Raw genomic sequence first — 24,816 nt, forward strand, 5'->3', positions numbered from 1 at the left:
ATCAACAGCCATATCCTGAGATATGAGCAGGTGTCATAGCACAATTCCATCTTTTGCTCCTGTTCATTTGTGTTTAATTGTGAAGTAACACATGCATTCCCAGCCTTTCCACAATGTACGGCCGGCGAGCTGTGCAGTGAAACCCGACCGGCACACGATGTTCACAGCCAGGGAGCGAGAAGCCTCATGGATTGCTTTCTTTTTGGCTACAAATGCTGCATTATAACATAATTTCAAACACTAATAAACCCATTAGTTTCTATCAATAAACACCATACATTTGATTTTTCTGTAGTCATGCTGCTCTTATTTAAGAATTAATTCAATGCCTCAGACAAACACATTAGCAAGTGCCTTAAGCAGTGTTTCATAATTTCTTAAGCAATTATTTTCACATTTTCCAATCTCACATCTTTTCTTGAAAGACAGAACTGTTCCAAATCAAACACTTTGTCACACAAACCAAATTCCTCACACGCATTACTTGAAAAGAGCTGTTAATAACATCATGGCTCTGCTCAAGCAATGTGTAACCGGCCCTGCCCTTCGCCCAACCGTGTACAAACGCAAACAAGATTTCTGACTGCCCTGTACCTTAGGCTTTTTTTTGTTTATTGTAGAAAGACAAAACTTAGCAACTAGGCCCCCAAATTTCTAAAGGGGATCCATGCGGGGCTTTGCAAACTTCAAATTAAAGCATTTGCTATATTATTTGTGTCAGACCCTCAATTATTTCAGCAGATAACACCATTTTTCATTACCGTTCCTTCTGTTCTATTAAATACTCAACATCCTCCTGAGCACTTGGCAAACCTTTACACAAAATGCCCTTGAGCCCTCGGCCCTTGTGAGGAGCGCACGTGCTGCTGGCCTTGCTGGCCAGTGGTCAGTAAGGGGTCAGGCACTTGCCAAGGTCACAGTCCTGACCGGCACTGGGGACAATGGGCACGGCTGCTGAGCAGCGCCCCACAGCCCAAAGAGAGGGCCAGGAGGACCCCTGTGTCTTAGAAGGGAAGGATTAGGTTCCAGTAAATGCACTCCACAGTACTTCAATGTCCACCAACACGCGTCCCCAAGACATGCAGAACGCAGCAGGTACCGAGGCACTCACAGAGAGCAGGTGCCTGCAGGGCAGTGCAGTGGGAAGTTGTGAATCCTTGGCACAGGCCTCTCACGGATGGGTGCCAAGTGATCCTCTGCTCTCCTTTCTGCCTTTGGGAAGCCCTCTGGCCCCCACCCCGGTCAGGCTGGGAGGTGCTTACAGCGAACACAGGTGACACTCGCAGCACCCACACGCCCGGTGCCCACCGGGGAGCCGGGGCACTGAGCCCCTGGTGTGCGGCAGCGATGGCCCAGGGCACGGTTCTGCTCTGCTGCACCCACTGTCACATGGCACGGGGCGTGGGGACAGCAATGGGAATCCCTGCCCTCAGGGAGGGGATGGATGCCACGATCAAAGCTGAGAGCCTTGTGCCTGTACCAGGACAGCCTCTCCCATGCAGAGCCTGCTCCCAGCTCCTCTGCTGAGGAGGTTTTCTTCCTTTCATCTCCGGAAGATTTGCTGTGCTCATGGACTGCAAACAAACTTTACTAAACTAAAAGAACTGAAAACGGGGCTTGAATTCCATTCACAGTGCGTGAAAATGTCTATTAACCATGTTTTCCCTCAAAATTGTTTCTTGTTTGCATGCAACAGATTTATGTATTAAACTGAACTATATTTATTCTTCAAGAGTAGATTAAGAAGAATAAATTTAAGTATTATGAACTACAAAAATGGGAAAATAGCTAAATAAAACCTGAGAACCGTCATGCAAAAAGCAGGCAACAACCCCCAAGGTGCCAAGGACTCCAGGTTAAAGCCTTGGAAATATCTGTGCAGTATCACTGGACTGTCAAATGCAGAGATGTCAAACAAATGGCAGATGATTGAGAAGAGTTACTGTTTGAGGTATGTGTTGAGCTAACCAATAACTGTTTCATAAATCTTTGGACAAATTACTTTAAAAACATACAATAATTAAATATGCAATAAGGCAGAAGCAAACAAAAATGCCACACGCTCCTACACTGAAACAAGAGCAGCTCTGCTCCATCCACGGGCCATGGCAGTGCTGCAGGTCACCTGCCACCCGCTGGCCCAGCACTGGGAGCTGCCCACGCTCCCAGAGCCCTCCGGGTTCTCCCACACACAACACGGAGCAGGGGAAGGGAAACAAAATCCCAGCTGCTGCCCACTGTGAAACCTCCCGCAAAGCTAGGGAGGGCACGGGGCCCACGTGGAAAGGTCTGACTGATGTGGTTCAGGCTCTTGCTCACAACCTGCCAGCTCCCTCCAGCACCCCAGGCAGTGCTGGCCCAGGGCTGGCAGGGGTGGCTGGAGGGCTGGGGACAGGCCCTGGGGTCGGGGCAGTGGGACCGCAAGCCTGCCCGCCCCCCTCACCACTGCGGGGTGTCCCTCCTCGGCCGGGCTCTCCCGATGCCCCCACAGAGCCGCCGGGCAGTCATGTCCCACACCCACCGGGCTGCCCATCACAGGCACCCAGAGCTCCCGGGAAATGCTGAACGCAAACACGGGCACCAGGGCCACCCGCGTGTGGGGAGGAACCTCCCAGGACCTGCCAGTACAGCACCCCTGCCTCAAAGGAGAGCTATGTTTTTTGGGTTAACCTCCCTTCTCCAGTAGCAATCAGAAAAACTCTTTTTTTAACCTTTAGAAGCTTAGAAATAGTTGATTTCCTCTTGTGTTCAGACAGTCTATAATTTAATTTCAAGTATTTCAGCTGATTTTTAGATGGATGGGTTTCTGCAAAACCAGGTTATAATTATTCCTTATAATTAACCTCACTTTTTTCCACGTAGCCTGTTGCACAACTGTGGGGTGAAATTCTGAATATCAAATCCACAGCCCACAGAAAATGCAATTCCATACAGACTGTAAATCCATAGCTGATACAAACAGAATAACGATTCTGCAGATAAAGAAGCTGCTTTATCACCAATTTCCTCAGCAACAGCACATTTGTAAACAAAAGAGATTGACCCAAGGCTGCATTATTGGGCTACTGATCTGTGAAATCCCTTACTGTTTTGTAATTATTCCTCCTCTTCCAATTATATAGAAGTGTCAGAAAACAGGTAGAAGATAAGCCATGAAATTCCTCCCAGCAAGAACTCTGTTGCCGTCTTAAAAGATTTGTTTTAAAAATGCATAGAAAAGACAAGTCAAAACCAGAGGAAGGTTCTACTTTGGAAACACCTTTCAGATCCCATTTCCCATCCAGAAGAGATTGGAAGCAATTACCTGACAGACAACTTAGTTCCCCAAGAAATTAAGTGGGAGATTTCATTTCAGGTGGTTGTAAATACATGTCCATGTCACAGAATGACAATACTTCTACAATCATTTTTCCAGGACTTTGTCAGAAGCTGTAGGATTAACTTCGACATTCACCAGCTCCCTTCATGAACCTGTTTTTTTCAATTAAAAAAGATAAAAGCTAATGAAGAGGTCAAACTTCATGATACACATTTCAAAAAGCTCCCAACCGTGTATTTCATCAAAACCCCTCAAAAAGCAGGAGGCTGTAACAGGAAGAGATTCTGGGTTTTAATGAACAAGATGAGGATGAACACGATGAGGCAAGAGCTGCTGGAAGACGTGCAGAAGCAGTGAAGTCTCCACCGAGTGGTACCAGCCCCGATTCCTGACAGGCACTGCCACCACGAGGCTCTATCCTGCTTTGCATTGCTTGTATTTCCTACAAATGGGCTTTAAACCCTCATTTTTCCACTTCCCTTTTGCTAACACATACACCTCACCAGAAGCACTTCTCTGCTTTTGGAATTTTAGGGGCCTTTATGAGGAAGACTAGCATGTTTTTCAAACAATTTTATTCCTTTTATTCTACCTAGGAGTGGAGTTAGCAGAAAGTAAAGATTACACAAATACCCAAGTAGCAAACACCCGAGTGTTCCGCTGCCAGTCCTCACCCAGGATCACCACACAGCCCTCCACCCAGGAACGCTCTCATTGCCACCAGCCTTACAGCCTTACACAGCTCCCACACACTGGAGTACCAACAAAAAAAACTCCCAAAGAACTGGTAGAGTAAGATTTGTTTAAAAATATTTATACTTAATCATTTCTTAGGGAAAAAACCCAAAACAACAGTGAGGCAGAGGGAAGCATTTTCTCGGGAGTGATGTGGGAGGTTGGTGATGACAGAACACTTGCAGGTTTCTCATATGTGCCTTAGAAAGGAGTCTGGACTTTTTTCCATCCCAGAAGATCCTTCCCTGGATGAACTCCACAGGAGCTAATTTGAGAAGAGTCTGAGTGACACTCCTGGCTCTTTCTGTGGCATCACCTTCCCCTGCAGGACAGCCCTGTACCCATCTCTTCTCCGCCAGGCACTGCTGCTGCCACCCACTCAGAAAAATTCCTACTTCATTGGATTGGCATAATTTTCACAGATATCATTATAAAAACAAACACTGATACAAAATAGAATTCCATGGAAAGGAGAGGAAGGAAAAAGGAGAAGGTGGAAACAGGCTAATGTGTGTAGCAGAGGAAAATTCAGATCAAGACTACAGTAAACAGAGAAGCAAGAAAACACACTCCAAAGCCTCCTGTTCAGCAGTGAGTCACAGTAACAGACAGTGACATATCTGAGACTGTGATCGACATCCCAGTGGCAGCAGAGACCTTCCCTGGCCTACTCAGAACCAGAGTGCTCGTGTCCCAGCCGGGGCTGAGGGGAAGGACACACTCCGTGTGTTTGAGTGTCCACACGTGCCCTGACAGCCCATCAGCAGCAAGTGCCCAAACGTGCCCTCACACTCCAGTGGCACTGTGTGTCCCAGTGTGCCCTCACACTCCGATGGCACCACGTGTCCCAGCTACAGTGTGGGGTCCCAGTGAGCTGCCCTGGAGGGTCCAGTGCCCACAAGGCTGTCACGGGCACCCCAGCACTGCAGTCTGGTGCTCCAGCTCCATCTCCTGGGGAAATCCTGCCTTTCTGCAAAGCCTGAACATTCCGTAAAACTGTTAATGAAGAAGCAGGCTGAGAACTCATCAGGCATGTGAATTCCCCCCAATATTCAATTTAATTACGTCTCTCTTCCTAAATCATCTTTTTTACTTAACCAAACTCGAAATTGCCAGAGCTAATAAGCTCAGGAGAATCACTGTACACCATCCATTTCTGGGAACAGGCCGATATTTTCTAGGACCCATTAATAACTATGACATGATTTATGTACAAGATAAATTCATTTCAATTTCCTTTTTCAATTAATGGCCAATTATTCGAACTCGGCTCAACCAAAAATATTACTCAAGTATCATTAATCTAACAAAAATTAACTTTACTATTCTCTCAGTAACGTGCAGATATAATTTTAAGGTAAAATAACACACTTGAATAACATGTTGTCCACGTGTATTTTTAGGACCACTGCTCCCCACTAGAGCCCCCCATTATACTGGCTCAGGTTAATGCTATCAAGCATAATGACTCGAGTAAAGCTCTGTCCTAGATGCTGCTGCAGGCCACCAGTGTTTCCATTTACCTCAGTGTAAGACACATTTTACATTGAAACAAAACTACAGGTAAAGAGTGTGTGAAATCAAAACAATCAGGGGAAAAAATAAAAAAGCACAACCTTTTCCTACAGACCCCGGCAGTGCCCAGACTCTCTTTATGTTAACTGTTCCCACAGGTTGGTGTCTCCTGCCCTCACAAAGGAGCACTGGGTACTCACTGTTCAGTTGCTGGCCCCCATCCTGCCCAGGGACAGCACTGTGCCACCTGGAGCAGGGACACGGGCTGGATGGGAGCACCCCAAAGTGCGGCATGGGGCCTGAGGGACAGGCAGCTCCCCACACCCCCAAGGATCTGTGATGGCAGGACACCCACACCGACTGATTGGTGCCTCTACCACCTTCAGCACCCAAAACGTCTCAGCCTCCGTAACCCAAGCGCAGGTTTGGCAGGGGTGGGGACAGAAAGCCTGCAGAAAAAAGGCCCGTTACTGCTGTATTCTCCATTTGTATCCTATCTTTGTCCACCTCCAAGGTGGTTATTGAAGGGAAGTGTCATTTCAATCACTATCTCACCAAACCTGTCCTGTGGAAGCAGGGAGCTGTGTGAGCACAGCAGCACCTCTCCATTCAATTTACTGCTACCAGAAGTACAAAATCCAAAAATGTCAGAAATGGTGGTTTCAAAAAATGTCTTTTCTTGGTTTAATTTCAATAAAACTCTGCTATGCAATGAGCTAATTGCAGTGCACTGCACCCTTACTAAGAGGAGGAAGATGGAACTTCAGCACATCACACGTAGAGCCCAATGGTTCTTTGTTCACTGCAAGGTCACCTGTGGGGCTGAGCAGGCAGACAGGTAATGAAGGATTCTGCTTATTTCTTAAAAACAAACCTATATTGGGAAGTAAAGCAATTACCCCACTGGGTTGATGCTTCTACACATCAGCTAAGGGCCATTCTGACCAGCTCCCAACATGTCCACAGAACACTCGAGGCAGCAGTTGGCAACCAGCTCACTCTTGGAGGTCTGGTTTGCCAGGACCCTCAGAATTGACTTGATGCACTAAAGATTCTCTCTCAATCTACAGAAACCATGTGTTCAATACAGCAAGGAGGTTTAAGCTACACAGGGGTTTCCTCTGCTTTCTCTGAACAATGAAAAAGAAAAAAAGCATTTCCTAAGCAATATAAAACCTTAATTGAGTACTCCAGAAATCAATAAATACACGGCACGAACCAACTAGATTTTATCTAGTTGCAATAAAAATGTCACCAGTTATACTGACATGTTTTCATACAAAAATAGTTATGGATTTGATGACAACATCAACATATTTCTGGCTGCTATTCAGCTTCAGTATGAATGTTCTTATTCCAGTATGAAAATACCTTATTTACCATTACCTTGGGCTATTTCAGAAGTATCAAAATGTAAAAGTTCAACAAACTCAACTATTTTTGAGTAACTCTTCATATAGAAGAGTTTGAGTAACTCCTCACATAAGAAAAGTGTCAAGATTTATAATTTACCCCTTTCCATGAAATATACCAAGTACAATAAAATTAACAGAGAATGTAAATAATGAGATGTTGGAAAAAATCAATACAACTGCAAAGATCTGCTTTATTAAGAGTGAGGTCCATTGGGTGTAGTCACAAACAAATAAAAGCAATGTACTGAATTTCTCAGCTTCTCAGCCTTATTTCACTTTTCTTGTTTCTGTCTTCTCTCTTCACTAACTGTACATTCTCTGACAAGATCTACCTCCTAAGTAACATTTTATACGACGAAAGAAAGTATCATGCTTTCAAACAGGAACTTACAGGAGGCTGCCTTTCACAAAGCCTTGCCATGCTGTTCAAGTGTCTGAAAGCCATCGGTATTTCCAGTCAGAACTGGGACAGCAGCAGAGCTGCTGGTTTAGTTCATCTGAAATTTCTGGGAAGCCCTCGTTAGGCCTGCAGAGGCTGTCACCCACCAGCCTCATCCATAACTGCTGGGAGCTCTCCAGCACTGCCACCTTCACAGAGCTGACAGGCATCAGCTCTAATGCAGCCACTCTCTGCCAAGAGATTAATCTTCAGGTAATTTTTAAATCTGATAAAGCTGCGTGTCTCCAAAGCATGACACAAGCTGCTTCATCCCTGCGCTCCCCATGACACCTCTGCTGCTCCCAAGGTCTGGCCTTAACCAAAGCCTTGGGTCAGGAGTTGCTGTCCAAAGCTGCCTCCTCCTCAGCCCAACCCTCAGAGCCTGCAAGCTGAGCTTATCTCTGGGACATGGTCTTGCCATCCCAGCACCTTCCTTGGCCATGCACTCACTGCTCAGCCTGGAAGTTACTTTGTGCATGATTTTAGTAAGTTTTGAGTGGAACAAAATCCCACACAGTCTCATCCCACCACCATTCCCAGCAGAACAAACCCAACCCACCAAAGCTCAGTTCTCTCCCTCATCACGACTCCTCCCCCTCTTCGAACGAATCCGAAAGCTAAACCCAGTCACTTCTACACCAGATTTGGTGTATGTGACAAATAATTTATGTGACATAAATGACAAATCCTGATGTTAAGCTTTATGTCTGGGATTAAGCCAAATGAACCATTTTGATCCTTAATACACACCGAGTTATCGAAGTTTTTAAAACCAAATCACTCCCCTAGAAACACCTCCTTGTCGCACTGGGTTGTTATTTCTCGTGTGGAACTCATCCCCCTATGCTGCCATGAGCCAGAAACAGAGGCTTTGTGCTGAAGGGACAGGTTGCTGACAGTGCTGTCTCAGATCTCCCTGTCAGTCCTGTCACAGGCAAACTGAGTAACCGTGGGCAGCAAAGTCTGGTTTAGCTTTGCAGGAGCCAAGCCAAGGAAAGCCTTACAGAGGAAGTGATGCCAAACCTTCTAGAAAAGGAGATGTGAGAGCAGCAGGGCTCAAGGTTAACCAAACTGCAACTGCTTGGGCTTCTCCCTTTCTCAAGAAAATAGCATTATACAACAATATATGTGATAAATGTTTATATTTCAGAGACAGAGAGGTAATAATATAATAACAAGGCCACCATCTGCTGCCAAGTTTATGCCTTAGAAGGGATGGAAAAAAGCCCACAGAAGTTACAGAACTTTGCAAACACAACTAATGAGGAAACAAGTAGATGCATGACATCGTGCAAGCCAAACCACACTGGAGATAAGACCAAACCTTTACCCTAAATGGACACACCACATGTGAATCCCCCACTCAGGCAGTCACCCAGTGCAAGTTACACATACACGCACTGAGCAGAGGAGCTGGAGAATTGCCAGCTCAAAGCATGTGTGTAAAACACCATTTCTACGAATCTTTGATTCCTGACAACAGCTGCAGGAACTGTGTACAAGGACTGTCAGCATTCAGTGCCAGAGAGCAGACTCCAAGAAGTCAGAATGTTAAGGAGCTCAGTATGAAGGCGCAGCCTCTCTCCTTTCTAAGTTTTTGGGCTTTGGTTCCAAGCCACTGCTACTACAGTCTAGCAGGGAAGGTATAAAACACTCCCCTAAGTGTTTTATAAGGGGAGTGTTTTATACTCCTCTCAGTGATAGTAACACAAAACATCATTGAATAATCACTCATCTTTTAGGTTTTCTCTTTTCCACACTGAGCTGATTCAACTCTAAAAGGTTCTTACAGTTTGAAAACAGCAGACAGAAAAAACCCAGAAACATCATCCTATGAGACCATCTTTTCACTGCGCTTTTAAAAATTATGATGCAAGATTTAGATTCCAGAACACCTGTGCTGCCTAACTGGATCCCAGAATACCTCTGCTGCTTCGCCTTGCTTGCATAGAGACAAAATCACCATGTTTTCTACACTCCTTCTCCACTAGCTCCACTTTCAGGGGTCACATTCCTCCTTGAATGACAGCACTGCACCAGGATCTTGTTCGAGTCTGTCACCACAACCTGTAAATCCTTTCTAGAGTGCTCCCCCCCGGCCAGTTCAACAGAGGACAATTTAAACAAATAAAAATAATAATAACATGTGTTTCGTTACATTGCTTTCCACAGAAAATAATACTGGTAGAAGCAGTCTTCCCCCCCCCCCTTTATTGAATATATTGACAGAAATTTTTTTTCCAGGAAGGCCCAGCTTTAATAGATGAAGAATTAGAAGAAAAAAATACACAAAATAGTACTTATGACAGGAAAGGGAGAAATACAAAGGTTGTTGGGGAACACTGCAAGAAAACACATTGCCTAGAAAATAATGCTGGTATGTGAAACAAGAAGGCATGTTATTTCTTGAACTGGGAACTTGGCAAAATACGGAGTTCTTCACAGAGACACAAAGAGCACATACTCTGTGACTGGTATTCCTGTCAGCTTCTGTAACAGCCTTTTTATTCACCATAGTGGCATCAAAAATAAAAGTACCTCATGCTAAATAAAACAACTTCAATATTATATAGTAATGTTATCATCTTTAAAAAAAAGTTATAGATTGCATTTTGTTATAGGTTGCATTAGTCTTCTATGTTGTTTCCCAAATTAAGATCACAGATAATTATCCTTTTGTCCTGTATCACAGAAAAGTCTCAGCTGGAAGGGACTTCTGGACCTCATCTGGCTGAAGGTCAATCAGGTAATGCAGCTCCCCTGCCCACACCAGGAGGCATCTGCTGCAGGACGCCACAGAGTCTCTGCCAGGGTGTGGGTTTATCTGGATGCAGCTCTGACCTGTGAGTGACTCCAAAACATGCAGCTCTGTCCTACTGCCCTTCACCTACCAGCACTTTTTGAAACCTTCAGAGGACAGTTTCCACGTTACTGGCTGAGGCTTGTCCCACTAAGGCTCAATAAAGTTCATAATCTTGTTTTTCTCTTCTTTGATGAGGAAGAGAAAATAACACTGATGCCTCCCCTCCAGTTCCATGCTAGCTAGGCTTCTAGCCAGAGTGATTAAAATAAGGAATAAATAAGAACCTTTCCAGGTTCTTATTCCCCAAACTTATATGCCTTCAAGCTGGGGTCTGTGTGTGTGCCAGGGGATGGTTTCTCCTTGTTCGAACTGTGCCTCAGGCACTGTCTTTGGCCACTGGGCAGCACCACCTCCGGCACTGGAGAGAGCCCAGAGGCACTGGGGAGCCAGGCTCCTCCGAGGAGCATCCTGGGGGAGAAGGAAGTTGCTGCCCCAGGGAGAAGGCAGATGTCACTATTCACCTCCAAAGGGCTGTTCTTTCCTGTACAACCCAGCAGTGACCACCCGGACACAGAGCAGATGTGTTGGCACAACACACAGTCCTGGCGATGGCCACACGAGCCCTTCTGCTCTGCAGGAAAGGCAGTCCTGCACACACGGATTTACGTGTACCTAAACATCACTTGTGTGCTAGTGCAAACCTGTGCTCTGGCTCTTGTCACTGTGCCCCAGGCCAGTGGGGCTGTAAGTCAGCTCAGGAGATCCCCAACAGCAGCCCTGACCCCTCACCAGCACCGTCATCAGCTCACTGGCACCACCTCACACTGCCAAACACTCCCAAGCTCTGGAATAGGAGGTGACTCCCATGTGAGGAGCCACCAAGGTTAGTTGTTGGAGGAAAAAAGGCCTTTGACGATCATTTTAAACAAAAGACTGTGCATACTGATATTCTACTCGTTTCAGACGGATGCACCCCGTGAGACCAGCATGTACACATTCCATGAGGTAAACGCTCTTAGTAAAGATGTAATTATCATCAGGATGGAAACAGCTCATAGCCCCACATGGGTCAAAACCCCCAAATTGAAGAAATCCACCTTTGGTTGAACTGAACTTGTGAAATAAAGAAATTTACCGTGAAATGCTCCTGTGATTTATAGTTCTCATCCAGGTAAACTCGAGCTCTGTTGTAGTCTTTCATCGCATCACTTGATAACAATTCTCTGAAAGAAAAAGAAGAGATCGAACACGTAAAGGGAGGTGCAATGGTACGGCATTGCCTCGGCATTGCTCTGTGCTGTGATGTCCCCGGCATCACTCAAAGGAACCCCTGGGGGGAATTCCATGGGCAGAGGTGTCCCCGGTGCAGCCACCTGGCTGGACACTCCAAAGCTCCCATCGTCAGCGGCACCTCCGACGCAGATCTTGAGTTCCCCAGCGCCGTTTGGACATGACTGCGAAGGACGCGGGCCACCGACGCCCACAAAACTCCGTGGTTTTGGGTAATTTGTGCTGAAGGGCCCCGCGGTCTCAGCGTTACCCATCCCAGCCCCATCCCCGCCGCTGCACCACCGCCCGCCGCCCGCAGAGGGCGCGCGCGGTCCCGGCTCATCCCCGCACGCCCCCGGTTCGCTCCCATCGCCCGGGGATTTGGAGGCGATAAATTGAAACATTCCCGGGGGAGCTCCGCGGTTCCGCCGGTGACTGATCACTTCTGCCCTTGTCCCCGGCTCCGGGGGCGCCCGGCCAGGGCCCCCCAACACTTACTTCACGAACTTGTCCACGTGAGACATGGAAGCTTCATAGTTTTTCCCTCCGAATTCTTGACAGTGTAAAGCCATGAAGTGGGGTTTGTGTGCATGGACGACCTGGAACCGAGAGAAAAGCCAGTTTTAACAAAGTTGTGTCCGCAGCTCTGGTCACACAGCATGAAGGACACACATCCAGGTGTGTCTCCTGGATGGAGAGGGTTGGCAGCTGCTACCTGAGAGGTAACTGGCACAACAGCAATAAGCAGCAAGGGGAGCCTCATTTGTTCTCCACATAAAAGACTCATAATACACAGTAATTGTCTCAAGTGTTCTAAGTTAATATTTTCCTTTTTAAACTATAAATTAGTTCCTAGGGATTTAAAATACAAATAAACTCTTTCAACTCCCCTCAAAGAGGACCTGATGTCATTAAGATGATCAAAACATCTCCTTGTCTGGGAGGTGGAAGACTTCAAACACCTCAATTAAATTAAGTGGGCTTCTTTCCAGTTTTACAAAATTTCCCAATGCTGATTAGCTGTTATGTTTGATATTTTTATTTACAGAGTATCTTATTTACAAAAGTATTTAAATAACACACACACACATCTAACTCAAGAGGCACAGAAATCCATCATGCTATTCTATGTGTTAGTCTTGTACACTGCAAATATCTTAAATACTAAGCAGCCAGCACTAGGATGCAATTACCATACCAAAAATCTAGAATGCTTCTGTCTCTCAGCGTGCATCAAATCAAATGTTTATAAATCAAGTGTTTATAAATTTGCTGCTACTTTGAACACCCATTCCATGTTAATCTGTCCTATGGAATTCTCTCTATGTTGTCTCTATTTAGCACTTTAAACACCACATCCAAAATGTTTCTGTGTTGATACTGAGTCTCTACAACTTGTATTCCACGTCTTACTGTGAATTAACAGACACGAGCTGCAGAACTACTTCCATTCTAAAAGGGAACAATCCGAAACGATAAATGACATGCCAGTGCAAGCACATGGGGAAAGAATGTGCTAAAATCCGAAATAGGATTCCCTGACATGTGAAAGGTGGCCCTGGGCAGCCCCAGCCAGCACAGCCTCACGCTGTCTGTGCAGCCATCGAGAGGAAGAACAGCTGGTTTCCACCAGCTGCTCCCAGCAGAACCATAAACCAGCTGCCTTGTGCAGGCCTTGGCTGCAGGCTTGGATGCTCCACATGTGGGGGGGGCACAGCATCTCTCCCGCTCGTACTGGGGCACAGCCGTGTGGGAGGTGGGCACAGGGACTGGAGAGCTCTCCCTTCAACACACCCCAGGAAGGACAGCTAAAAAAACAGGGACTGCTTTGCCTTTGTACCCACTGCCTGCCCTACAACTGAAGAGGTACAGACACAGTAAACCACAGCAGTCTTGCTTTTAATTATGTAAATCAAAAGTGATTAATGTTACTGTTAGAAGGTCTTTTCTTGTTCCATACCCCTGCCATGGGCAAGGGCCACCTTCCACTAGACCAGGTTGCTTCAAGGCCCATCCAAACTGGGCTGGAACACTTCCAGGGATGGGACACCCCAAATGGCAGTTGTAGATGTTTCTTTTAAACTACAGTGGAGAGAAACTGCCTTTTGATCTGATGGCAGAATACAAAATCCCTCATTCTCAACTGCGCAAATAATCTTATTAGACAGTCAAGCTCAAAGACAACGAACTAAAGATCAGCAAAACCCAAACCACAGTAGCTTAGCATTGAGCCAGAAGCAGTCACAGGGCCCTGCTTTGAGCTGCCACCTTCTCATGACAGCAGCACAGCTGCCCCGCTTGGGGACGTGCTGTGGCAGGGAGGGCTCGCAGGCACCAGCAGGAGACAGTGCCAGTCCCTGATGGAGCCTCCTCGGAGCACAGGCCCATGTGCCCATCGGGCACAAGAGGGCAAGGTGACAGCGAGGTGTATCACCAGCTGGTGGCACATCCTCCCTCAGGGACATCCCTGGAACACTGCTCTCCATCAGTGCCCGGAGCAGTCCCTGTCAGTGGGAGCAGCCGGGGGTGCCAGGGCCGGCAGCAGAGGGGGCGGTGGGACAGGCAGCCACAGAGTTCAGCAGGGGAGGCCTGGCAGCGGCTCAAGCACACCAGAGCCAAGGGGAACCCAGAGTACTGCTGTGTCCAGGTCCCAGGGAATTACAGCATTGCCAACCTACACTAGGTCAGCCTCGAGGACAGAGGGAATGTCCTGCTGTGGGCCTCCAAGTGACTTCAGACAGTTACTTCCTCCTCTGTACCTCAGCTTCCCCATCAATGAAACACATCTTGGCACTGACCTGCTCACTGAAGCACTCTGAAAGAAGCTGCTGTCAGTGTTACAGGTAAATACTCCCACTCAGGTGATTGAGGATCTCTGAGCACTTTCATTAGCTCATTAATGCTGGTCTCTGCCAACAGGAATATCAGAAATCTTGCTTTAAAACAGACCATCATTGATAGGGACCACAAACGAGCCAGAGCAGGACTCAAAGTCTAATTAAAAAAACCAAAAACAGCAAGCAGGTGACAGACCAGCTGGCTAAAAAATCCCTGAACTACAAGAAATGATACCCAACTGGGACATACTTTTCCTCTGATACATACTTCCCATAACTATGAAAGCTTACATTAATACTAGTTGATTTTATAGGTTTACAAACAGTTAAGAGAAAGCTGCTGAGAAAGCATCCCTGTATAGATGCTCCCTCCTTTCTTCCCAGGGTGCTGCCCAAGGGACCACAGACAGCAGCCTGTCATCACAGAGCGCAGCAGCAGCGAAGGACTATGGAGCATCCTTACATTACCTGGTTGGTTCACTTTGTTCACTACCTGTAGAGAAATACTAACCAAACACAGCCCATGGAGTGGAACTTCAGAACAGAGCTCATCTGTGCTCCCCAACACAATGTCACCCCAGTTCCCCATCTGCTTTATTGCTCCAAATCAGTTTTGGACTCTACATCCTGATCTCATCTACTTGGACGGCTCTGTGAAGTTACCATCATCAGAAAACAGTTGTAATTATTTAATCTTGTAGTCCATCCATTCTCACTGTTCCAGGGCAATGCACCCAGTAACATCAACTGTGGGCACAGCAGAACTAGCACCGTGTTACTTATTTTAACTACGACAAGTTTGCTTTAGTATGAGCTCTTCGTACACAGCTAATCAAAAAAATGAACTGGTAAGACAAAAAAAGTAAAATAAACAATTTCATGTAAGATCTAGGCATAAACTATCTCACATTCATGATCAGTCACAGGGAGCCCTGAATAGGGAAGTCCTGCCTTGAGAGAACATTGCAGAACAATTCCACTGTGCTGCAGCAGCCACAGAAAACACTCCCAGACTCTGAAGTGAGATGCAGAACACAGGTTTTTTGGTTTGCATTTAAATCCTTGAGAACCTGAAATCACAGTTGGTATTAAAAAAAGCCCAAGGAAAACAAAAAAAAAACCAAAAAAAACTTATACTGAGGATATATCCAAGGGAAAGCAGCATTGGCTTAGTAGAGGTTGTCATAGCATTCCTTGCAGTTAAAACCACTAAAGCATACCTGAATATTAGTTATGTCTTCTCATATAATAAAACTCCTCCAACTAAGAGCAAATTGGCTCCGCTTCATTACCTTTTACTAGTTTTCTACTCTTATGGAAGAACAAACAGTACATAATAATGAGTAATGAATACTTCAGAGCAGAAAACTCCCAGTTGCCAGAGGTTAAAGATCACACACGAGACCAACATAAACGTGTAATTTGCATTCACGGTAGCACAATGTTTTTACCCAGTTGGGCATTATTTTCAATTTCTGGATACACAAAAATAGCATAAAGGAAGCCACAATCAGGAGCTATTTTGAGGGATGTGGGTAACTGAGCAAGATGCTCCAACACAGCTGAATGAATATAAAACTGGTGAAAAGTACAAATCTGACACCTTACCACTGCTACAGGTCTTTGCCTGTTTCGGAGAGGGGACAGGGAGAGGACCCTGGCAGTGGGGGTGCCCTGGGCCCAGAGTGCCACAGGCCAGGGAGGGTCAGGGTCTGCTGAAGCTGGGGCAGGAGCCACCGACCAGGCCTCCCACAGAGGGCAGCGTGGGCACTGGAGCGAGGGGACCAGGCTCAGACCCCATTCAAGCAAGGCACAAGAGGAGCCTGAGCCTTCACTGTCCATACACAGGACTGCTCAAAAAAATTAACAAAGTATGAGCTTTAGCTTCCTTTGAACTGTGAAATATGTACAAGTCAATTTATCATGTGTGGCCTCAAAGCACTCCAAGTCTTTTCAATTTCTGTAAGTCTGAAGAAATGAAAAAAAGGCACCTCCCAGGGACTGCACACCCAGAGACCAGTGGTGCTGCTCCAGCAGCTCACGCCCCCATCCCTACCCTGGACACAGGTCATGGATTTGAACCAATCAGAAAAGCCTCAAATGGCCCCACCTGAGGAAAAGCTTCAGGAGGGAAAAAAAAGAACATCCACAACTTCCAGCCCTCTGAAAAAGGGCCGAGACCTCAGCTCACAAGAGCTGCTGGGGGCTGTAATGGAGCTTTTTGGTTAATCACCTTCTCTAATAAAACAAACAGCATTAAGTCCACTAAAATAATTAAGCAACAACCTTTGAGTGGCTGGGAGGGTTTTTGTTGTATTTTGGTTTTTTTTGTTTGGTTAGTTTGAGGGTTTTTTGTTTGTTTTCTTCCTTCTTCTTTCTTTCCCAAGTAACACATCGAGTTCCCACGCAGCAATACCAAGATGACCTTTAGCTTTTAGGTAAACTTTTCACTTCTGTATAACTACAAGTAAATGCTCAAAATACTCTCAAACACATAAGGCAACATGGAAAATTGCACTAGGGGAAAAGAGCCCTCTGCTTCCAGGTTTGCATCTAAAATGACCGTCTGCCACGAACACAACACAAAAGGACTGTTACTAAAATTAGTGAAGGTTTGCAATAGCTCCAGCTCCTGAACTCTTCCTGCCCAGTGCAGCTGGAGAAAGAACAAGGCATGGAGAAGGAAGAGGTGAAAAGGAAAAAAAGCCCTAAGTAAATAAAGAAGTCAATAAAAGTCCTTTCTCTGCTCTCCTACACCCCCCCTTGCAAACAGCTTCCTCCATGCTCTTGAAGCTTCTTGTTCCCCTGTACATTTTCCTGTGCACTGACACGGAGGCTGTGAGCCGGGGCACAGGCACTTTGCATGAGTGGGACAAAATTCTGATGTGCACATTCTGTGAATATTCTCATTTGCACAGCAGCTAGTTCATCAAATCATCCCATTTCTTGATAAGCACCTAACTCTTCCCCATCACACATAAAATGCTCCAACCCACTGTTCTCAGGCATTTTCCACTCTTTCCCAACAGCCCCTTCCCTCTTTGTTTCCAAGACAGGTTCTTGGGGTACGAGAATTTTTACTGGAAAGAGGACTAGAGTCCAAATTAAACTATTTCAGACCCAAGTCTGACACCTCTTGCAGGCCACCAGTCACAGGAGAAAACATCCGAAGCAAGGACACTCTTGGCAGGGAAAGTACCTTCTCTGCTCACCTCCGCCTGATATTTAGGAGATGTTTAGCAGAACAGCTGCTTGGCGTTTGTTCTCCTCATTTAAGCTGCTGCCCTTAAGTGTCTTTCTTTATCTACATGTAATGAGAACACAAAACCTAGGGCTTGTCTCATAAGGAAAAGTGTTACAGAGCCCCAAGGCGGATGCCCTTGGGATCAAACGGAAAAAGCAGAGCAGCAAGGAGGAAAAGCTCCGCTACAAATCTAGCATTGGGAAACGCAAGTTTGAGGTCCAGGCCACCTCTCCTCCTTGGATCCGGTGGTCAGCAGTGCCTCACGGCCACCGGCTACTCCAGCAGTCCCTGACTTGCCTGGGAAAGGCCCCACTAGCATGGGTTGCAGATGGCCCAACCCTGGCAGCGTTCAAGGCCAGGTTGGATAAGGCCTTGAGCAGCCCGGTCTAGTGGGAGGTGTCCCTGCCCACGGCAGGGGGAGTTGGGACTAGATAATCTTTAAGGTCCTTTCCAACTCTTAATGTTCTATGATTCTATGAAATATCTGGGACTGAGTCCAGCTGAACTCCTGTTTCATTTAGTTTTACTATTCCTTGGGGGAAAAGCAGCAACTGGCAGAAAATTATCCCTTAAATCAATTTTAAACTACCCAGTCAGTTGTCACCCAAATGCAGGCTCCACTTCTATAGGACTGCAGATGGATGAATCCAAGGCAACCAGATCAGACAGGACAACACCTCTCAGCTGCATCCACTGTGCTGTCAACAGCAGTGACCAGGCAGCTCGTGGCTCTCTGGGCAGGGAGCTGCTGATAAAACCATCTCTGAAAGGGTCTTTGAGGTTTTCTTTTTCCTGTTTGTATTTCTTGACAAACTGTTTAATGTAACAGCATGAAATCTTCCATATTTTTCATGTTAATAATGTAGGATATTTGTAGATCAATGGCAGAAGTTTAAAAAATTTAGTATGTGACATTTTAATGTTATTTTAGCCCTCCATATGCTGCCATGTCCTCAGAAATGCATATGGCATATAAATCAATGATAATACATGACTTGTATTTACCCATCGCAGCAATTAAAATCCCTTATTTTAATTTACTGGAGCTTAAAAACAAGCTCCCAAAATGCTCTGTAACTGATACACTCTCTGACATCAACTGAAAGACATTACAGGTTTAATTTCTAGAAACGTTTTAAACTAAAAGTGGTAATGGTGCTTCCTTTGCCATGGAGAACCGTTTTGACTACTTACACAAGGACCTCATCCTCTGAAGTTATGCAAACTGCCCTGACACAACTACATATGCAAATTGAATTCCTCAGAAGAATGGAAAAAACTGTGGTCTGCGGTTTATCTGGTTTCAAGTTTACGAAGAAACACGAAGAGTCATTTTCCAGTGATGATGCCGAACCTCAGTTCGCAGGGTTTGTGTACAGCACGTGTGGAATTAAACACAACAATCCCCCCTGAAGCTATTACACTGACTGGGTCGCTCTGCAGCCTGGGTTGGGATGGTGCTAAGTGACTTTTGGTACAGTCATGTTCATCTCTTCCCTAAGGAGTTTTTTATCAAGTTTTGTTCCACTTCCTACTGTGCTGGAGAGCGCGTTGTGAGCAGCCACCCTGTGCAGGGGACCCAGAGGGGAAGTAGGATAAGGCCCACAGGGCACGGTTGGCACTGACTACACACAGCACTGCTAGCCTTGTCCTGGCTACTCTTCCTCTCTCTTTAAAGCACAGCTTTCAGACTGCAGGGACAGAGGGCAGAGGCACGGAGAGGGAGAGGGGATGTTGCAGAGCCCCCACAGCTGAGGGACAGGCTCAGATCTGCCTCAGTGACACTTTCCCTCCACCAGACCCTGCTCTCGACTGGCCTCATGGAGAGTTAATGGATCACCTTCTTCCTGTTTGGAATTCTCTACACACAATATTCATTGGACCAAAGACAGACCACATCCAGTCACATATCAGTGGTCCCTGCCCTAAGACAGCAGCAGCTCATTCTATTCCCCTTCTCTTCCTGTTTTCCACAAACTACTCAGAAGCATTTCCATAGTGCTCATCCTACTTCAGTAAACAAGTGAACAGGGAAGGATTCTCCTCAATAAAGATATATAAATAAGTCATGTGATGCTGAAAAATATGCAGCCATCTGAAAAAAAAGAAAATTAAATAAAAAGAGTTCTGTTTATTTGTATTTCTCTTCAGGAAGAGTTTTTCCTGAAGCCGTGGAGGGCTGGAATCAAAGCTGGCTGAGATGCCTGTGCAATGCAAGCACCATGTACATACAGCAGTAATCAACCAAGATGGATGAAGAAAAATAAACATATGAATTTGAACATGGCAGATACTGAAGAATGCAGGACTGACTAGTGCACCTCGGATATTTGCAAATCCTTTCCATTGGCCAGAAAAAGCAAACTGCAGTATTTTACACAGTACAATAAAGGTCCCAGGTTGCACCAGTAACCAGAGATTGTAAAGAAGTACAGGACGTGATCAGTTACTAAAAGCAAAAGATAAGATACTGCTAATGATCTTTGCTGCACATAGTTTCACTTTAAAACTCGAAAAACGCGATTTTGTTGCTTTAATCATTTTTCTATAGGAGAAGTCGGACTGAATAAAGAAATCCTGTGGCCCTTCAGTACCACGTGGTTCCTTTCAGTGGCCAGGTTGGACAGGGCTTGGAGCAACGTGGTCTAGAGGAAGGTGCCCCTGCCCATGGCAGAGGGTGGAACGAGACAGGCTTTAAGGTCCTTTCCAACTCAAACCATTCTGTGAGTCTGTTACTCTCAGACTCTCAGTTGTGGCAGGTGTGGCACCAGCTCTTGAAGTGACCCAGCGCTTGTGCTGCTTTTCCAAGGGATGACACCTTCGAGCCCCACAAGTGCTCATATCCTGTTGTTTATTTCCATGTTTCTGTATGAAGTCTGCTACTTAAACAAGTCTCTACTACATCGACACGATGTGTAAGAGGACCTTTTATACTTTTAAAATAAACCTGACACCCAAAGATTACAGAACATTCTATAACGGGTTCAGTGTCACATTGCCCAAACAAGAACATTTTCAAGAAAGAGTAGACACAGGACTGATCTATTACAAACCAATGCCAGTCATTCTCATATTTCAATATTAGGGTAAACTAGACTTCACACCATATTTTTTTCTTTTAATTACTCAAATATCTCTTTTGCTTGGGAGACTTGAAAGATCAATGTCAAACTAAAGTGAATTTTTTAAAAATGAGTACTTAGAAATCCAGAAAGAGACATTTTTCAGGGCTGGTTTTTACCTTAGTTAGCAATTACACTTCACAACGCAAAAGATCCTGACATTATAAATTATACCAATAAGAAGTGTTCACAAAACTCCATGAAAATAAGTTTTACCTTACCTGATAAAATTCCCGAAGCCAATTCTTCTGTAAATTTTCTGGCTGAAAAACAGAAGACAAAAATTAATTAGAAATAAGAGTAATGTATTTTCATAATAATATCCCGATACTTATTGCTTTCTTCAGTACATTCAAGTGGGGAATTTTTTTCACAATCAATGCAAAAAGTACAAACACGAGGATGCTCCTCCATGATGCCAGTGGATAATGCCTTTCGTTTCCAAGTCTCCTCTGATTCTCACCAAGAAGGTGCATTTTGTATACGACTGCACAGCATTTGTACCCACACAGGTTTATCAGGCAATTAAATCAGCACACTTGATTTGTGTTGAAATATCTCCTGTTACATGGGCACATTCATCACCCGGGGATCAGAAACTTCACCGACCCGTCCACACCCAGCCAACCTGAGCTTCAAGTGACCTGGATTTACTTCTAACAAATTGGGTCAGAGGGATGTCGGTGCTTCTGCAGGATGCTCAAGTCCATTAGAGCTCCTGCCAAGGACAGACTGGAAGAAGCATTTCCAGATTGCTACAGAAGTTATGAAAACCAAAGCAGCAAATCCACAGTAAGTGCAAAGTTCTGCCTTTTCAGCATTAGAGCCCAGTCTAGACACGATCACAGAAGGAGAGAATTGATTTGTTGAGTTTTATCTTCAACAACAAGACTTGTGGATAATTTTTGCATCCTAGTGGGGAATAAAAACTCACATGAGACTTTCCTGTCACAGCAGTGGCAGGACCATGCAGTATCTGTGGGAGTCAGCAGAACAAATCAAACTGAAAGCCAGAGAGATGCCTCAACATCATCCCTTACAAACAGCTCCAACACCACCTGTCCAGAGGCAAACACACAGGCATGAAACCTCTGTTATGCTCTGTTCTCCCATCAAGTGTGTTATTTTCATGTAGTTGGATACAACTTTGAATTTACTACTTTATCCTGACTGCTTGTTGCATGAAGGTTTGCCCACAGGTACTGTAATGACTTGTAAGGCTGAAACATCCTGTGAGCCTCAAGAGTCTGCAAGAATTTGTGAAAGCTGAGGGGAAAATGCACCATGTTTGTCCCATGCTATCCGTTACCTGCCTTTTGTTATTCACCCTTTGACAATTCCGGAATTGAGACATTATTGGTCAAGAAGGTGAAATTTCCTCTCCTTAGGAACAATTATTTTTCCCAGTGATGAACATTCTCCATATTCCCTATGGAAGCCCTCACTCTGGGTGCAGAGCTTGAACCTTGGCCCAAGCTCAGGGACAGCTTAAATTAATACACAGAGAGAGCACAACATCCTCTTCTCCCCCCTGTGCCCTTCTCCTGGGCCAGCACAGCTCACTGCCAGCACAGATAAACCCTGCGTCCGCCAGGCAGGCTGTAAAGCTGACCTGTGAGAAATGCCCACCAGGAACCACTTGTGTACCACCTTAACTCTTCTCCCTCTCGTCCTGAACGTAGTGAGACAACCCACTGAGGAACAGTAAGGGTTGTTGCTCTTATAACAGCCAAAGAGAAACCAAGCAAACCAGGAGCTGCAGCAATTTCAAGATGACTTCAGGCTGAAGTTACGAAGCGGGCACAGGACTTAGTGATGGTTGGTATCTTTTAATCATTCTACAAAACAGATATGACCTGAGAACGTGCTTTGTATATGATTTGTTTATGATCTAAACCAAAGGGCCAGATTCACACCATCAAAAAACCAAGACCTTGGGGACTATGATACATTCCAATAAAGCCCAGTCTGGGGCTCTGGCACAGCTCTGACAGCACTGGGCGCTGATGTCCAAGCCAGAGTGGGGTCTCACTCAGCAACGGGCAATTTGATCTTAAGAAACAAACAACCCATGCATTCCTCACTCCCCTTTATTTGTGACAATCACGAGATGTCCTGGGGTTTTAAGAATAACCCAGCATTAACAGTAGTTATTCAGAGAGGAAAACCAAGGACATGTTTGCTTGTTCTGTCTCCGCTGCCCAATCTAAGATGGGCATCACTATTCACTCGTCATCTGCAGGGAACCTCAGAGTCATTTGGGTTTGATGAGACCTCCAAGATCATGGAGTCCAACCGTTCCCCCAGCACTGCCAACCCACCACAAATCCACATCCCCAGGTGCCACATACACACAGTTTTTAAATTACTCCAGGGAAGGGGACTCCACCACTGTGCTGAGCAGCCGTGCCAGGGTCAGACAAGCCTTTTGGTGATGGAAGTTTCCCCAGTATCCAATCTAAACCTCCCCTGGTACAACTTGAGGCTGTTTCCTCTTGTCCTGTTACTTGGGAGAAGAGTCCGACCCCCACCTGGCTCCAACCTTGTTTCAGGAAGTTACAGAGAGCAAGAAGGTCCCCCGAGCATGAGATCCTTGCACAACAGAGAATATAAACAGAGCATCGCTGTACCCATCCCCACCTCCCACTGCAGGAAACATAAATTCATATGTAATACCCAGAGCTCCCAAGAAAATTCCAATCTCAAACCTGCATGAAACAAACCCACAACACCTATATTTGAAGGTAGATCAGTGAGTTTTCAGTGTGAGCAGGAGTCAGTCACAAGTGATGATTTAAATCAAAGCTGCCAGTGGCACTCCTGCTGCCACATTTCACTGCTACAGTTTCTACTAGCCCCTGGATTTGTGAAAAAGCAGGAGCAGCCTACGAATAGGTTCTCATGGGAGAACAGTGCTTTGGAGTTTGGGTTTTGTTTGTTTTTAAAAAGTCTTTATTTTCTTCTTATTTTTAACCTCAGGAGTCAGTACCTGGAAGCCCACAGCCAAGTCCCCCATAGAGCTGCTGTGCACTGTCCCCAGGTGCATCGAGAACTTCAGCTCTGGAAGAACAGTCACCAATGGTCCGGAAAACCCTCACCTGACTCCTGTGAGACCCATCAAACTAACTAACAACAAAAGCAGAGGCTCAGAGGGAATGGATTTATGGAAATGATTGCAGAACCAAGCCAGGTACAATGAGATGAAGCAAGTCACCAAAAGCTGTAGGACATTCTCCTTTTCCTCCTTTTTTCCCCTTTTAAGATGCACAATAAAAATGGCAAAGTGGCACAGTCAGGAGAGCAAACCAGGGTGAGGGATGTTGGGGGGAGGTGTGGGATGTTGGAGAGAGGGATGAGGCCGAGGGCCCTGGGGTAGCTGCGGGGTCAGGCCCTATCCCCACCAGGACTGAGGAACACTGCCCTGTGTCCTGTCCTGCCCTGGAGGCAGCAGCATGGAGACATGGAGCTGAACACAGGCTGCAGCTGCACGCCCAGCTCCAAGGGGCCGGATTTAAACAAGTTAATCCCATGAAGGGTTGTTAACTGTGCCATCCTGGGTGAGAAGTGAGGGGTCAAGTGAACATCACAGCTCAGAACGGAGATTCCTTGACACAGGAACAGCAGGTGGCAAAAGTCCAATGAAATAACACGAAGAGGTGTTGAACAAGGCTGTCGTGTGCAGACTCATTCCTTCTGGGATCCCACAGACACAGGAAGGTTTGAAGAGGTGATGACAGAAATACAAATTAGAGCAGGAGAAAGAAGCATCACTGGAAGGTGCCCATTAAGTCCCTGGGCAGGCAGTTCCAATAGAGCAGGTGCTAATGAGGTCTCCGGGGCTGCCAACACAGACTCCTCTGCCCAGCCTGGATTTTGGTGAGCCCTGTGGCTGCTGTGATTCCCCTGGCTGCCCACAGCTTGGGCTGTCACCTCAGTGCTCCGCAGATCTGCCCAGCTCCACACTGCCGTGTCCTCCTCCAACAGTCCCTCCTACGGCATGACCACACTCTGTCCTTCCATTTTTACCCCTGAGTGCTACAATTCTGTAGCCGAGCCCTCTGCCTCAGACTCCTCCCCAGTCACCTCCTATAAATGAAACAATTTGAAGTTTTGAAGGA

General features: G+C 45.9%; 1 protein-coding gene across 1 annotated transcript in view; it reads right to left on the reverse strand.

Moving 5' to 3' along the window:
- INPP5A (inositol polyphosphate-5-phosphatase A) overlaps nucleotides 1–20,961 on the reverse strand; it is a 147,290-nt gene extending 126,329 nt beyond the window's left edge. The window contains exons 1-3 of the mRNA XM_027655260.1: nucleotides 20,920–20,961; nucleotides 11,994–12,094; nucleotides 11,362–11,449 (exon numbers count right to left, since the gene is read on the reverse strand). Of these exons, the coding sequence (XP_027511061.1) occupies nucleotides 11,362–11,449; nucleotides 11,994–12,067 (162 nt within the window). The 5' untranslated portion in view covers nucleotides 12,068–12,094; nucleotides 20,920–20,961. The remainder of the gene's footprint in view (nucleotides 1–11,361; nucleotides 11,450–11,993; nucleotides 12,095–20,919) is intronic.
- Between the last annotated feature and the right edge of the window lie 3,855 nt (nucleotides 20,962–24,816).

The sequence above is a fragment of the Corapipo altera genome, unplaced genomic scaffold (assembly GCF_003945725.1).
Source record: "Corapipo altera isolate COAL_440 unplaced genomic scaffold, ASM394572v1 180, whole genome shotgun sequence".
Taxonomy (NCBI): domain Eukaryota; kingdom Metazoa; phylum Chordata; class Aves; order Passeriformes; family Pipridae; genus Corapipo; species Corapipo altera.